The following is a 13,316-nucleotide window of genomic DNA, read 5'->3' on the forward strand; positions in this document are numbered from 1 at the left end:
TTTGGAGCAAATGTTTGGTGATTGTAATAAAGTACATATACATTCCCACTAGGAAATGGCAAAAGAAAGTGAAAGTGAAGCATATAACTACAGCACACAACAAATAAACAGGCCAACAATATGGGGGAGAGATTGGTTCTCACATGAACCTTCAAATTTCCAGATCCAGAATCCCACCCCTCCCTACAACCCACTAATTCCTTGCAAACATACAGACTGGTCAAAGCTATACGTAATATGAACATTTTAGATTCCGATAGGCATAGCATGAGGGGACCCACTTTCCTTCTTGTAAATTTAGCAGCTACCCATTGATCAGTAGTCTCACATGCCCCACTTTCCCCAAACCTTCAAATGTTGCCCAGAATGAATGTAGTGAGTGAGCTTTGCCACAGAAGCTAGTTTTCAAATCATAGACGCATTGCCTGCTGATCAAATTGCATAGACTATCTCCCCACTGCTGTCTACATCAATTTCAGGATCAGACTCCAAGTCCATGTCGTCATCATCAATATCCAGGCTCTCAGTTAGAAACTGATTGAGTCCACGATTTCCCGCAGCAGGTATGGTAGCCTCGGCTATGATCTGCATGATCTCATCGATTCTCTGCATAGGTTGATCAGGTTCTTCAAACTGATTGTTCATTGGGTTCTCATCCGTAAGGTCTGCAGGAAGGTTCTTTAGAAACCATTCGTGGTTCCGGATCTCAGGAATGGTTATTCTCTGTTGCATGTATTACTCAAGAGTGTGAGACTCGATAATTTCCCTGGATGCTAAGTTCAGTACAAAAGCAAATTTTCTTTTCCAGTGGTACAGTGGTACATTGGGATTTCCCTAAAAGAAATCTTGTGATAGTATGATGTGGATCAACCAGAAGAGGTATACATAAAAGTTTTTGCCTCAAGGAGGAATCCTAGAATTCCGTCTGTTTTCTAGATTTGGAAAAGTGCGGCACATCATCAAAAATGTAATTTTAAGAACAATGAAGAAATTAATATAAAATAGTTTGCATATGATTCAGAAAAGACCATAAAATCAAACAAATTCATCACTAAAGAATACATGCTAAAGATAAATAACCACTGGCAGATATTTTGCAAAATCTCTCTCTGAGCAAAAAGATACCAACCCTTAAAGCAGTTGTCCAAATACATATTTAGTCAATTCAAAATAAGAAAAGGAGAGAATTATCTAAACTAACATCCAAAAGAGAGATTATTTGACGGTATTATAAAGATCTAGAGAAAAATACATTTTTTTAGAATAAGGCTACTACAGGAGTGAATTCTTATTTAACAGCCATTCTGACCGACTGACTGACAAACAAAAACATAATTCACTAAGATAAACTTAATAAAAAGGACTCCTTACCCTGATTAAGAGTGGGCTCCACCAGCAGAATAGTGGTTATTTAGTATAATTTCACTAATTACTCTATAAAACTAGGGTGACATAGGAACCTTGCAAAACTTATGATTCATAATCAATAAATATTACTAACCGTTCCTGGGTCGGCAACAAAGATCCTTGAGATCAGGTGGCGACACTCAGCAGATATGTGAACATAGTCAGGAATTGAATACTGGACACTCAATATTCGCTGCATGAGACAAAAACCAAAATAATATATAATACTCCAATCAATAGTCTCTGCATAAGAAACCCACCCACCCCTCCCCCAAAACAAAAAAAAAAAAACATAAAAAAAAAGGCACTCTAATGATAATGTCTGACCATGTACCTGTATAGTCTTCCGGAAGTTCTTCGGCTCCTCAGGGTCTTCAAAAGGGTAAGCACCCACCAGCATCACATAAAGTGTTACCCCACATGACCACACATCTGCAATCTGGTATGTAGAAGAAGCAAGTTAGTAGGCATGAAGTATGATGTTGCGATATGATCCCCTACATATAAAAGCGAGGAAGATCTGCCTGCTCACAAGATAAATACCCCATAAAAGTGCTTTTGAGTGATGAATCTGAAAATATGTTAAGGCTAGCAATGGCAATATTAGCTCCAAGAATCCCATCAGAAGATCATGCATATGAGAGGACAAACTTGCCTTTTGTGTGTGGCATTTTTTTTTTGGAGGTGGGGGGGGTGGGGGGGAGAGAGGGATTCTTAGGCATATGGTGTACCCCCTCTACTTGGCATGGAATAGTGCTAATATGGCATAGTCAATCACCATCTAGACCTTTCTAAACTATGGACACTCATTGGTCAGCCATAAATAAAAGATTATACCATTGCAAGGGTCCAACTTATTTGCATTCAGCAGAGAAAAGCACCTTTCTTTTTTTCTTTTTAGTTACTGTATGTGTGTGTTTGGATAACAATTTCACTTAAGGAGAGCAAAATAATATACAGAGGCAAGCCCAAAAAGCCAAGGCACCAGCAAGAGGAAAAACTAGTGTAATATGGACCACAGTATATCATTTTCCCCACTACTCACCATTGCTCATTAACAAAACAATGTATTAACCAAAGGTGATGCAGATAAATCACATAATGGGCTTTTTTTTATTGGAAATAAGCTTTGGGTTGGGTTACATATGTCTTGGGCCTTTGATCCAACGGGTTTTCTTTGTAATGAGCCACTTTAATGGGCCTATAATATGGGTAGAGGCTAGGCACATGGGATTAGTTAAGTAAATGTTTTTATTTCTTTATTTTAATTGTTATTAAGTGTTTTAGTTAGGTTGGATTAAGATTCTATAAGTCCAGTCCTGTTTTGAGTCCGTTTCTTTCATTATTTTAGTTTCCTAGTCAATTTATGTTATCTTGAGGATGGACCTCGGTGCAACGGTAAAGTTGCTCCATTGCAACCTAGTGGTTGTGGGTTCAAGTCAGGAAACAGCATCTCTGCAAAGCGGGGGTTAAGGCTCCATACATTCTGACCCTCATCAATACTCAAGTAAGTAATCCTTTTTTTTCTGCAACTATTATATTCTATTTCTATCCAAGGATTCACATACAAGTCTTTTTTGACATGAATTATGGTTAAGGGAATCTGACCATTGGATCATCCTCAACTTGTGGGTAGTTGTTCATCAACCTGGAGAAGACCTTCGGCCAGAATTTATTGCTGATGTGGAGATAGTTAGTATCTTCCAATTCTTCCTTTGTGTTCAGATTGACTTCCCATCTATCCTACTGCTGAATCGATTTCCTATTCTGTTAGGTTATTAGTTCTGTGGTTTATTTCACAGTAGCAGTGTTTGTCTGATTTTATAATTCTTCTGTTAAAATAATAATCTGAATTGTGAATTGACTGAAATACCCCTCTCCTAGTATCACTAGAATTTATCCATATTTTCAGATCAGCCGTTGGATCGACCTGAAACTTTCAGCAAGGGTTCCTTACCGTGAGAACAGAAGTCGACCTGAATTTTGTTCCAATATCTAACCATTTGATTTTGACTTGTGTGAATCTGGAATATTTTATTCTCTGGAAAACAATTCTGTTTGGTACTGTTTAAGTCATGTTAAATCAGTACTACATTAATTTGGTTTCAGAGCTATGGCTACTCCTAATTCTAACCCTACAGATTCAAGAGGAGATCAAGGCAACAATTGGCTGATATGATCAAGAGTCGAACCGTTCGATTGGATGGTATCTATGGAGCAACATTTGAACACTGTGTCACAACGTGTTGATACAGTGTCACCACAACAAAAGGCCACAGCCCACACACGGCTAATGAGAAGCAAAAATCACCAGATGCTTCCCAAATTCAGGTTATATGCATTGCTGGCTGATAAAGAGCGCCCTTACAAAATCAAACGAGTGCAACCCCTTGTTGAGGCCAACCTGAGACCACAAAACAAGGGCCTCTTTAATATTTGCTTCTAAAATATGGACTGAATTGCTCCAGTGATATCCTAATATGATTCTCAGGGGGGATGCCCTGATACTAATGCAGATCGACCAGCATGTACCTGGTCCAAAGTCTGGGTTTATTCAAACCCATTGATTTCTGCCCCAAAGGGAGATATTGTCGAGCAGAATTAAAGTGGATTCACTGCCAGAATTAAAGTAGGAGATCGATCAGTAATATTTGGGAGATTTAATTGCAATCAAGTTTGCTGATTTGTAGAGGCATATTTTCCAGAAATAATTCCACTTCATGTGGGCCCCATGGCCAGCAGGATGAGATCAGTTTGAAGACTAAATTGCCACTATGTGGAGGACACCTACAGCTATTTTAGATAGGTTTCTAATTAGGATATAATTCAGTTATGTGATGTAATTAGAGTTAGAGATAATTTAGAATTATTTTCTTTATTGTGTTAAAGAGTAAAGACTAAAGAGGAGGTATATACCCAGATTTGGTGGGGCCCATGACAACCTGCGTGGAGTACTTTGAATTCAAGCAGGTTACTGCCTTGCGTGATAACCAGCCAAGTCAAGTTTGAGAAAGAAAAAAAAAAGACAGTTTTGATTTGTATTTTGTAAACCATGCTATGCTGTGCGAGGCCTGTACCTGTGAGTAATGTAGTTCTAGATAGGGTAAAGCCCTACTAGAAGCCAATTAAACCAGGACCAATAACAAGGAACAAAGGGGCTGTTGGTTCTGCAGTTTCAGTAGGACAGAATTGCAGTTTTAGGTCAAATCTAGGGCTTAGGTTAGGATAATGGAAGGGGGGCTTAGGGGGTATGGCTAGGCAGGTTTATAGGACTCTAATAATGTAGGTATTATAGAGTTTTAAGTGTTTTGAAAATTCTGTAAAACTGGGCAGCAAGATCTTGGGTTTATGGGATTCAAACAAAAAATAAAGGGGATCGATTGGGGGAAAGGATTAGAGGGTTAGAAGAAGAAATTGGGTGTCAAACTTACTGGAGATTTTACTGGCAGCAGTTTGAACAGATGTGAAGGATAGAACCACCTTCGAATTGAAGAAGATCCTCCCAGCCGTCACGGCGTAAGGAGTCAACCGGATTCCACCAGTCCCTTTCCACCTTGATAGAACCACAATGATGCACACTCACAAGGAGCAACACTCAACAGAGCAGGGCAGCAGCCATGGCAGCAAACAAAAACTTTTCATTAATCAAAATTCGTGTTCAAGGCTTTGCCCCCTTACAACCTTATATAAAAGACTCAAAAATAGACTTCTACTCTAAAAAGGAAAGGCCTAACCCAATCCCTAACCTATTAGGTAACTTAAACTGACTAAGAAACTAAAATACTTAAAGAAATAGACTCAAAACTTGGCTGGGCTTATAGAATCCTAATCCAGCCCAACTTACATCACATGACCACTTAAGTTGTCACATGACCACTTAAACAAGTCACATGATCACTTAAGTGATCACATGAGCACTAATTACATAAAAATCAAAATTAAGGAATTAAAACAGCTAATCCCGTATGCAACCTAATTACCCATATTTTAGGCCCATAAAAGTGGCTTATTACACAGAAAACCCATGGGATCAAAGGCCCAACATACATATAACCCAACCCTAGACTTATTTCTAAAGAAATAAGCCCATTTCGGAGATGAATCTGCACAACTCTCCCCAACTTGAAAAAATTTGTCCTCAAATTTTGCAGTGATTAGGGGGAAACAATATATGCGTAGCAGCTTCAACCATTCCCAAACAAAATTCTGGTGATGCAGGAACATCAGGGATGAAGTCTTCAAGGCGTGGAGCTTTCCCTTCAAAGACCCATGGTGACATAACAAACTCTATGTGTTCGACCTTTGAATCAATATCAACTATGTATGTCGTGTTCATAGAGTCTTCAACGTTGATAACCTTCTCATCTAAAACTTGAGGCGCAAGCTATACCTCTTCAAGAACAGCATCTTGAATGCCAACGACTTCCCGTGGAGTGCTGTCAACCACCTCTTCATCTTCTGCTGTTTCAGCTTTGTCTACTTTGTTTTCTTCAACATTGACTGCTTTAGTAGAATCTTCTATTGGCGCATCAGCCGTTGGTGAAACTTCAAATACAGTCGATACCACTTGCATTTGAGTTGACATGTTTGGTAGTCCCTGTGGCTGTACAGTCGATGTAGTTACCTTTGGTTGTAACCCTTTTAGTGTAAACAAATGGTATAGACGGTGTCGATCAGGTAGGACACACGAGTTGTTTTCAGGTTCAATCCAACCTTGTTGCTCATCCAACCAATTACAACCTACTGCAATAACGCTCCTTGGAGATGGTACTGGCTTACACCAAACACCGTCAGGGTATGAGGAACACTCAAATTCAACAAAGACTTGACCTGTAGGCATGATGCAAATCTCTCCTGACTGGGACAACATATCCACCATCGATTGTGAAATAATGTTGTTACGTTGCCTCTCATCAACAACTAATATGGCTGTGCTCCCATTGGGTAAACGAACTTGGGTCTTGAAAACGAAGGGAGGTGGGTCTTTTGAGGCTTGGTTGGAGCTTCCCTCCACCATAGCTCTGATACCAAAATAATGTAGTTCTAGATAGGGTAAAGCCCTACTAGAAGCCAATTAAACCAGGACCAATAACAAGGAACAAAGGGGCTGTTGGTTCTGCAGTTTTAGGTCAAATTTAGGGCTTAGGTTAGGATAATGGAAGGGGGGCTTAGGGGGTATGGCTAGGCAGGTTTATAGGACTCTAATAATGTAGGTATTATAGAGTTTTAAGTGTTTTGAAAATTCTGTAAAACTGGGCAACAAGATCTAGGGTTTAATGGAGTTAGGGTTTATGGGATTCAAACAAAAAATAAAGGGGATCGATTGGGGGAAAGGATTAGAGGGTTAGAAGAAGAAATTGGGTGTCGAACTTACTGGAGATTCCACTGGCAGCAGTTTGAACAGATGTGAAGGATAGAACCACCTTCGAATTGAAGAAGATCCTCCCAGCCGTCACGGCATAAGGAGTCAACCGGATTCCACCAGTCCCTTTCCACCTTGATAGAACCACAAGGATGCACACTCACAAGGAGCAACACTCAAAAGAGCAGGGCAGCAGTCATGGCAGCAAACAAAAACTTTTCATTAATCAAAATTCGTGTTCAAGGCTTTGCACCCTTACAACCTTATATAAAAGACTCAAAAATGGACTTCTACTCTAAAAAGAAAAGGCCTAACCCAATCTCTAACCTATTAGGTAACTTAAACTGACTAGGAAACTAAAATACTTAAAGAAATAGACTCAAAACCTGGCTGGGCTTATAGAATCCTAATCCATCCCAACTTACATCACATGACCACTTAAGTTGTCACATGACCACTTAAACAAGTCACATGATCACTTAAGTGATCACATGAGCACTAATTACATAAAAATCAAAATTAAGGAATTAAAACAGCTAATCCCGTATGCAACCTAATTACCCATATTTTAGGCCCATAAAAGTGGTCCATCACATAGAAAACCCATGGGATCAAAGGCCCAACATACGTATAACCCAACCCTAGACTTGTTTCTAAAGAAATAAGCCCATTTCGGTGATGAATCTGCATCAGTGAATGGATGAGAGACCCAGGAGAGAGTGGGATACTCAAATCCTATCATTCTTCTCTATTTTCTATTTTCTTCCTTGTTTCTATTTCAGTCAATTTCATTGTGTGATCTGCTACAAGTTCTGCAATCAATTAAGGAATATCTGCTACAAGTGCATCAATTGTCTATCATCTCCCACAAAAATTTCTTGCAATGATTATTCTGGCTGGACTCATCATCATAATCATCTGGCCTGATGTATTCCAGTTTGGAACCATTATCATGATAATTTAGACTGATGCCTTGGCTAGAATCATCATTGCTGAATGTATTAACCACATCAAGTTCTTCTGATTGTCTATCAGATTCTTTCAATTTTTTATCTTCATCTGATTGTCTATCAGTGAAGTCATTTCTGGTTTTCTCATCTTCAGATTTTTTATCTGAGAAGTTATCAGAATACTCTTCAATATTATAACCAAAATGACTGAGAATTTTGGTACATATTGAAGCTATCAGAATACTCTTCAATATTATAACCAAAATGACTGAGAATTTTGGTACATATTTCTCCAGTATTCAAGTAATTCAACTATATCATCATACTCAATTTTGTTGAACCATTCAACAGTTCATCGGAATAATCAGTACCATAATATAATCAATTTCTGCAACTGGGAATTACATCTAAAACCAACAGAACAACGATAGAAGGGGTCACGGGATAACAATCAACCTCAGAACACCGCAACTTATGGTTGATAATAAGGCCCATAGGGTATCAATGGGAACAAGGACCTGAAGATAATGCATGCCAACAAAAAAATAATGGTGAGGCTCAATTAACCTCCAGAAACTAAAATTTTATTGTTTGCATTCAGATTCTAGTTGTCACTTTTTATGATTTAGCATGGATTAGGTTTAAGATTTTCAAATTGGCATGGTATTGAGTTTATTTCTGAAACCTTAATCCTCCACTCCATAAGTTCAAAATGTCTTTTCAAATAAAGTTCTAATTCCCTAGACTTCATCCTCAACCTAATTCTCAATTGAGAACCCCTGCTTCTGAATGTTAGAATCCCCAACACTAATCCTAGTTATCCACTGAACTGAAGTCACTTTTCCAGATCCTTTAGAACAACAACATACGCCTCTGTATGTGGTGAGATTGACCTGTATTTTCCCATCATATTCACAACAAACAATGCTTTGTGCATGCTCAACCTAACAGCATCTAATCGCAAAATCACACCAACCTCCACATTGTGAAATAGAGTTTAGGCTCTACACACGTTACCTCAAAGCAAATAAAAATGAGGATGCAGGTTCGAGAATTTGATAGTGTTCAACCTTAAAAAGAATATTCAGAAAAGCAGTTTCAGTGCACCATCCAAATATTAGATGATACATTACCAGCATCAAAACCAACTCTGAAGCTCTCAAAGGAAGTCATAACTTTCAACAGCCTGTCCACATGACAATAGATCTAATAAAACCAACCACGACCAAAAACACCCAAAAGATACCCTTCTAGGGATAATTCTGCATGATATTGCATATTCTTCATGTACCAATGGGTACGATTTAATATTTATGGCACAGCCTTCGGGAATGGAATGAGTAAAACAATATTTCAGGACTTTAGTTCAGTGTCATAATGGTCAGTTTTTATATTTACAGCATGCTATCCGCTAGAAAATAGAGAAAGAAGATCCATAGCATTTTAATCTAGCAACGAAATTTTAGGGCATTGTTGTCACATGGTAACAGGCTAAACAATGACAGCCAAATAATATAGCATTTAATAATAACGTTGGATTTAAATGACAGCTTAGTTTGGTGAGAAATGAGAAGGAACACTTCATATGTAAGTATAGGTCCAAATTTGAATGCTATCTCCTGCTAGACGTTAAAAAAGAATCAGACAGTAGTCAAATGCTTGCCACCCAAAGTGAATTAGATACCATGGGCCCCTGGCTATGCAGATTATTAACTTCTTTTATCATTCTTTAGTCCCAACCATCAGTATTTTAATTCCTCTAGGAGAATGCAACAAGGAATGGCGTTACCCACGGAAAAACTCAAAGAAAAGCATATTCTATAATTTCAGCCCGACAGTGTCAAAAATCGTTGTGCAAAACAGTTAAAACATTGAATTAGTGGCACTTGAGGAAGAAAATACATAGCAACGAATCTAAAACAAGAACATATGCTATATTATAGTAACTTACACAATGTGCAGACTCCAATATATCTAGTTGCACATATTAGAAATGATCTTTACCTTGCCATCATACTCTTTCTTCAGTAAAACTTCTGGAGCAATGTATGCAGGGGTACCGACAGTAGACTTTGGTTGCGAATGAAGCACTGATGACTGAGAAAACAGCCAAAGTTAGAAATGTATAGAATACAGATATGGCATTATCAGAGCTAGCCCAAATATGAGGAGAATGTTAAAGCTAGATGAAAAACAACACACAAGTTTATAACAGCAATAAAGACACTTGACCGTTAATTTCAGCTCTGAACTCCAAGGATCAATACGATACATAAGACTAAGGGCACTGGAATACTTGTATTTGCAAGAACAAGAACAAAAAGTAAAGTACCTTAGAGTAGCCAAAATCACATATCTTTAAACGAGGAGCAGGACTTCCATCCAACAGTGTGTTTTCCAACTTCAAGTCTCGGTGGCATACTTGCTTCATGAAAACAACATGGAGAAGTCAGACAGATACCCATCCACATCCTCATAGTAGATAAAGAATGGAAATCCAAAACAGAGAGCTTGTTCAACTACCATTGAGTGACAATAGCTGACTCCTGATATAAGCTGCTGGAAGAAGAAACGGGCCTGCAGCCAAAAATGGAAGAAAAACATTAACTAGTCTGCAGGAACTAGACCATAAAAGAAACAAAAAGGATTGAAATAAGAACCTCATCCTCACTGAACCGGCCCGCATTGCATATGCGCTCAAACAGCTCTCCACCAGACGCATATTCCATCACAATAGCCAAATGGGTGGGTGTTAATATGACCTAGAGTAAGATGGTAAAGGAATCTTAAGACACCAATCCTTGATGCAAGAAAAAATAATAAAGAGATTAAGTCAATTCTGACCTCTTTGAATCTGACAATATTGGGGTGCCTCAGTGATCTATGATTGATAATTTCTCTTTGTACGTTTTCATCAATCTGTCACAAATAATAACAGAATCAGAAAGCGAGGAAATGACTTCAGTATTTCATTGACCATAAATTTTTGAGTTGCTTCCATCCTTTGTTGAATGTTGATTTCAGATAAATCTGAAATATGCCACCAAAATATTTACATAGAGTCAGAAGGTTCCATCTGATATATAATTTTAAATTTGTTACACCTTTCAGACCCTTGCCGCTTAAAGTAATGCACTGTTGGTCAAGACATAAATCATTACTAGTAAAAGACTCCGAAGCTAAATTCAAAACCACTTCAATCTACTCCACTCCAAACCAAAGGCAGCACACAGAACTTCTCTAAGTTCTTCCCATCCTTGGTTGACTGCCGACGTACCTAGTGAATGAGGTTCCTACTACTGCGGAGTCTGGGGAAGGTCATATGTATGCAGCCTTAACCCCCCGCTTCATGGAGAGGCTGTTTCCCGACTCGAACCCATGAACACTAGGTCGCAATGGAGCAACCTTACCATTGCACCGAGGCCCGTTCTCCCCTTGGTTGACTGCTAATTCAAGATAAATTCAAAAATATGCCACCAAAATCCTTCTTAGACTCATAAGGTTCCATCCGATTAGGATCTTAAGTTTTCAAACCTTTCAGATCCTTGCCATTAAAAGTAAGCAACTTGGTCAAGACGTATTCCCTTAGGCTCCCTCTGGTTGCTAAAAAGGAAAAAGGAATGAATGGGTAACTTACTTAAAACTCTTACCATATTTGGTATTTTCAAATGTAATCTTTATTTTAGTTTTTCAAATCCAAGGGATTTGGTGGCAAAGTAAAGTAAACCAGACTGGGAATGATATCGAGTTAGTTACATAATAATATTAGGTAATGATTACAAAAAATTTCATTATAGTTTTGATTTAATTTCACTTCACCTTTATTTCCCTTGCAACCAGATGGAGCCTTACTAGAGAAAAAACAAAAAACAAAAAAGACACCAATGCTAAATTCAAGCACTTCCAATCTATTCCATTCAAGAACCAAAAGGCAGAGCAGAGAACTTAAAAAAAAAAAATCAGGTCAATCAACTACAGGAATCAATATCAACAAGAACTCAGGGAACTAAGAATTGCTAATCCGTCAAAAGCAAAGTAAAGAATATGACGAAATGGAAATAAATGAACCACGCTAAATAAACACTAACATCAGGCTAAAAGAAGCAGAGGTCACCCATATGAGTATTTAAATTTAGGAAGAGAGGTTAAAGGAGGAAGGGAACAATCAAAATATCAACTTTTCTTTCAGCCCCCACTCATTTATTAATAAATTCCCACGTTAACACCAACAGCCGTACCCGACAAAATAACTCCAAGAGGGAGAGGAACAGCCATGAAGCCCATAATAAAGATAAACTGTCAAACTACTCAATAGAGCTGATGTTCAGTTTTTTCTCATCCATTTCCGGACAGAAGTCACAGCTATCTATAAATTTCAGTTTGTTTTCGGCATTCTCCACCAGTAATTGACAAGGTAATGAACAGTAACCGTGAACAGTGAGGCGAAAAGGAAGCAAATCAGCAAACTGAAGAAATACAATAGAATCGACTAACCTTCTCACCCCGCTCAATATACTTGACAGCCACAAGCTCTTTAGTCTGCTTATCTCTCATCAACCTAGCCACGCCGAAATTCCCCGCACCGATATCTTTGACGAGCTCATACCGATCGCTGTCGTGCATTATCGGCATATCCATGCCAGGACCAACGGTGACTTGAGATCGATCCATGGAAACTCTACCTTCTTCTCCAACCAAGTCCAGCTCACATTATCGGACTAAAAGAAACCGAAACACAAACCCTAATCACGATCAAACCAGCGCACAGATACGTGGCACGAGAACGATCATCCGTTAATCGATCGAGAAACTGTTGGTTGAAGAAAGAGACGGATGAGAAGTTCAAGTCCGTGAAGCTTACTTACCTCGACCAAATTCGCATGTTCACCATTTCTTTTCTTCTTTTTTTCTTCTTTTCAGTAGTGCTTCTAATTGAAACAAAGATGAGTTGCAGAGCCGGTGACAGCTCGTGAACTGCTTTTACTTCACTTCTTCTATCGAAAAACCTCATACACGCAGTAGATACTTTTCTGATCCACCTGATCGACTGAACGGAGAAATATCTGTGAAGTGGGCATAGATTTATACTAAAAATGAATAAATGAACCAAAAAAAGCTTTTAAAGTACAGTAATTACTCACCCTTATGACCAAAACACCCCTCCATTTTATTTTTTTTGGTGCGAACCTCCAATTTTCTATAATTGACCAAATTCTTCTCTTAAATGACTCATCCCCTGTGGCCCACCAACTTTGGATAATGTTTAGAAGTCACGAGGGAAGAAGCCCTCTCGTTGGTCGTCGCGTGAAGGGACAGAATTCAATGTAACTTTCACACCAATAGATCCGTGCCTCGAAGTATACAAAAGGGTTAGATAGTAATTTTGTGTTAATTTCGTTTGCTTAAAAGAGACAAATTAATGGCAGAGCCGTGGGGACAAAGTGAGTAATAGTATATGCCCAAAAGCCCAAGCAAGAAGTGGTCAAATTACGCAAATAACCTCCATTCATTGGGGAAACATCTGGATTTTTCTATGACCAGAAATACCCTTCGTCGAGGCGGGTAACTGCTCCAATGATTCCTGACATAGGAAGGTC

The 13,316-nt window shown here is 38.6% G+C and overlaps 1 protein-coding gene across 2 annotated transcripts; it reads right to left on the bottom strand.

The window, feature by feature from the left end:
- LOC122658169 (serine/threonine-protein kinase SAPK10-like) lies at positions 1-12,767 on the bottom strand. Of its 2 annotated transcripts, XM_043853079.1 has the most exons (10): positions 12,585-12,767; positions 12,214-12,437; positions 10,564-10,638; positions 10,380-10,481; positions 10,243-10,296; positions 10,052-10,144; positions 9,724-9,816; positions 1,742-1,846; positions 1,502-1,600; positions 1-723 (listed from the first exon to the last, which is right to left on the bottom strand). In XM_043853079.1, exons 2-10 carry the CDS (start codon positions 12,388-12,390, stop codon positions 433-435), a joined length of 1,089 nt encoding a protein of 362 aa, XP_043709014.1. In that variant the 5' UTR covers positions 12,391-12,437; positions 12,585-12,767; the 3' UTR covers positions 1-432. The 2 variants fall into 2 exon arrangements, with proteins under 2 accessions (XP_043709014.1, XP_043709013.1); XM_043853078.1 differs by having other exon boundaries at positions 12,214-12,766.
- Positions 12,768-13,316: the final 549 nt, after the last annotated feature.

The sequence above is a fragment of the Telopea speciosissima genome, chromosome 4 (genome assembly GCF_018873765.1).
Source record: "Telopea speciosissima isolate NSW1024214 ecotype Mountain lineage chromosome 4, Tspe_v1, whole genome shotgun sequence".
Taxonomy (NCBI): domain Eukaryota; kingdom Viridiplantae; phylum Streptophyta; class Magnoliopsida; order Proteales; family Proteaceae; genus Telopea; species Telopea speciosissima.

Bases quoted from the DNA above. Each gene is read 5' to 3' on its own strand.
- LOC122658169 (XM_043853079.1), bottom strand. From the start codon at position 12,390: ATGGATCGATCTCAAGTCACCGTTGGTCCTGGCATGGATATGCCGATA. The intron at 10,297-10,379 runs GTTCTTATTTCA...TTTTGGCTGCAG, and splicing joins GCCGGTTCAGTGAGGATGAG to GCCCGTTTCTTCTTCCAGCA. The intron at 9,817-10,051 runs GTACTTTACTTT...CTGTTTTCTCAG, and splicing joins GTGATTTTGGCTACTCTAAG to TCATCAGTGCTTCATTCGCA.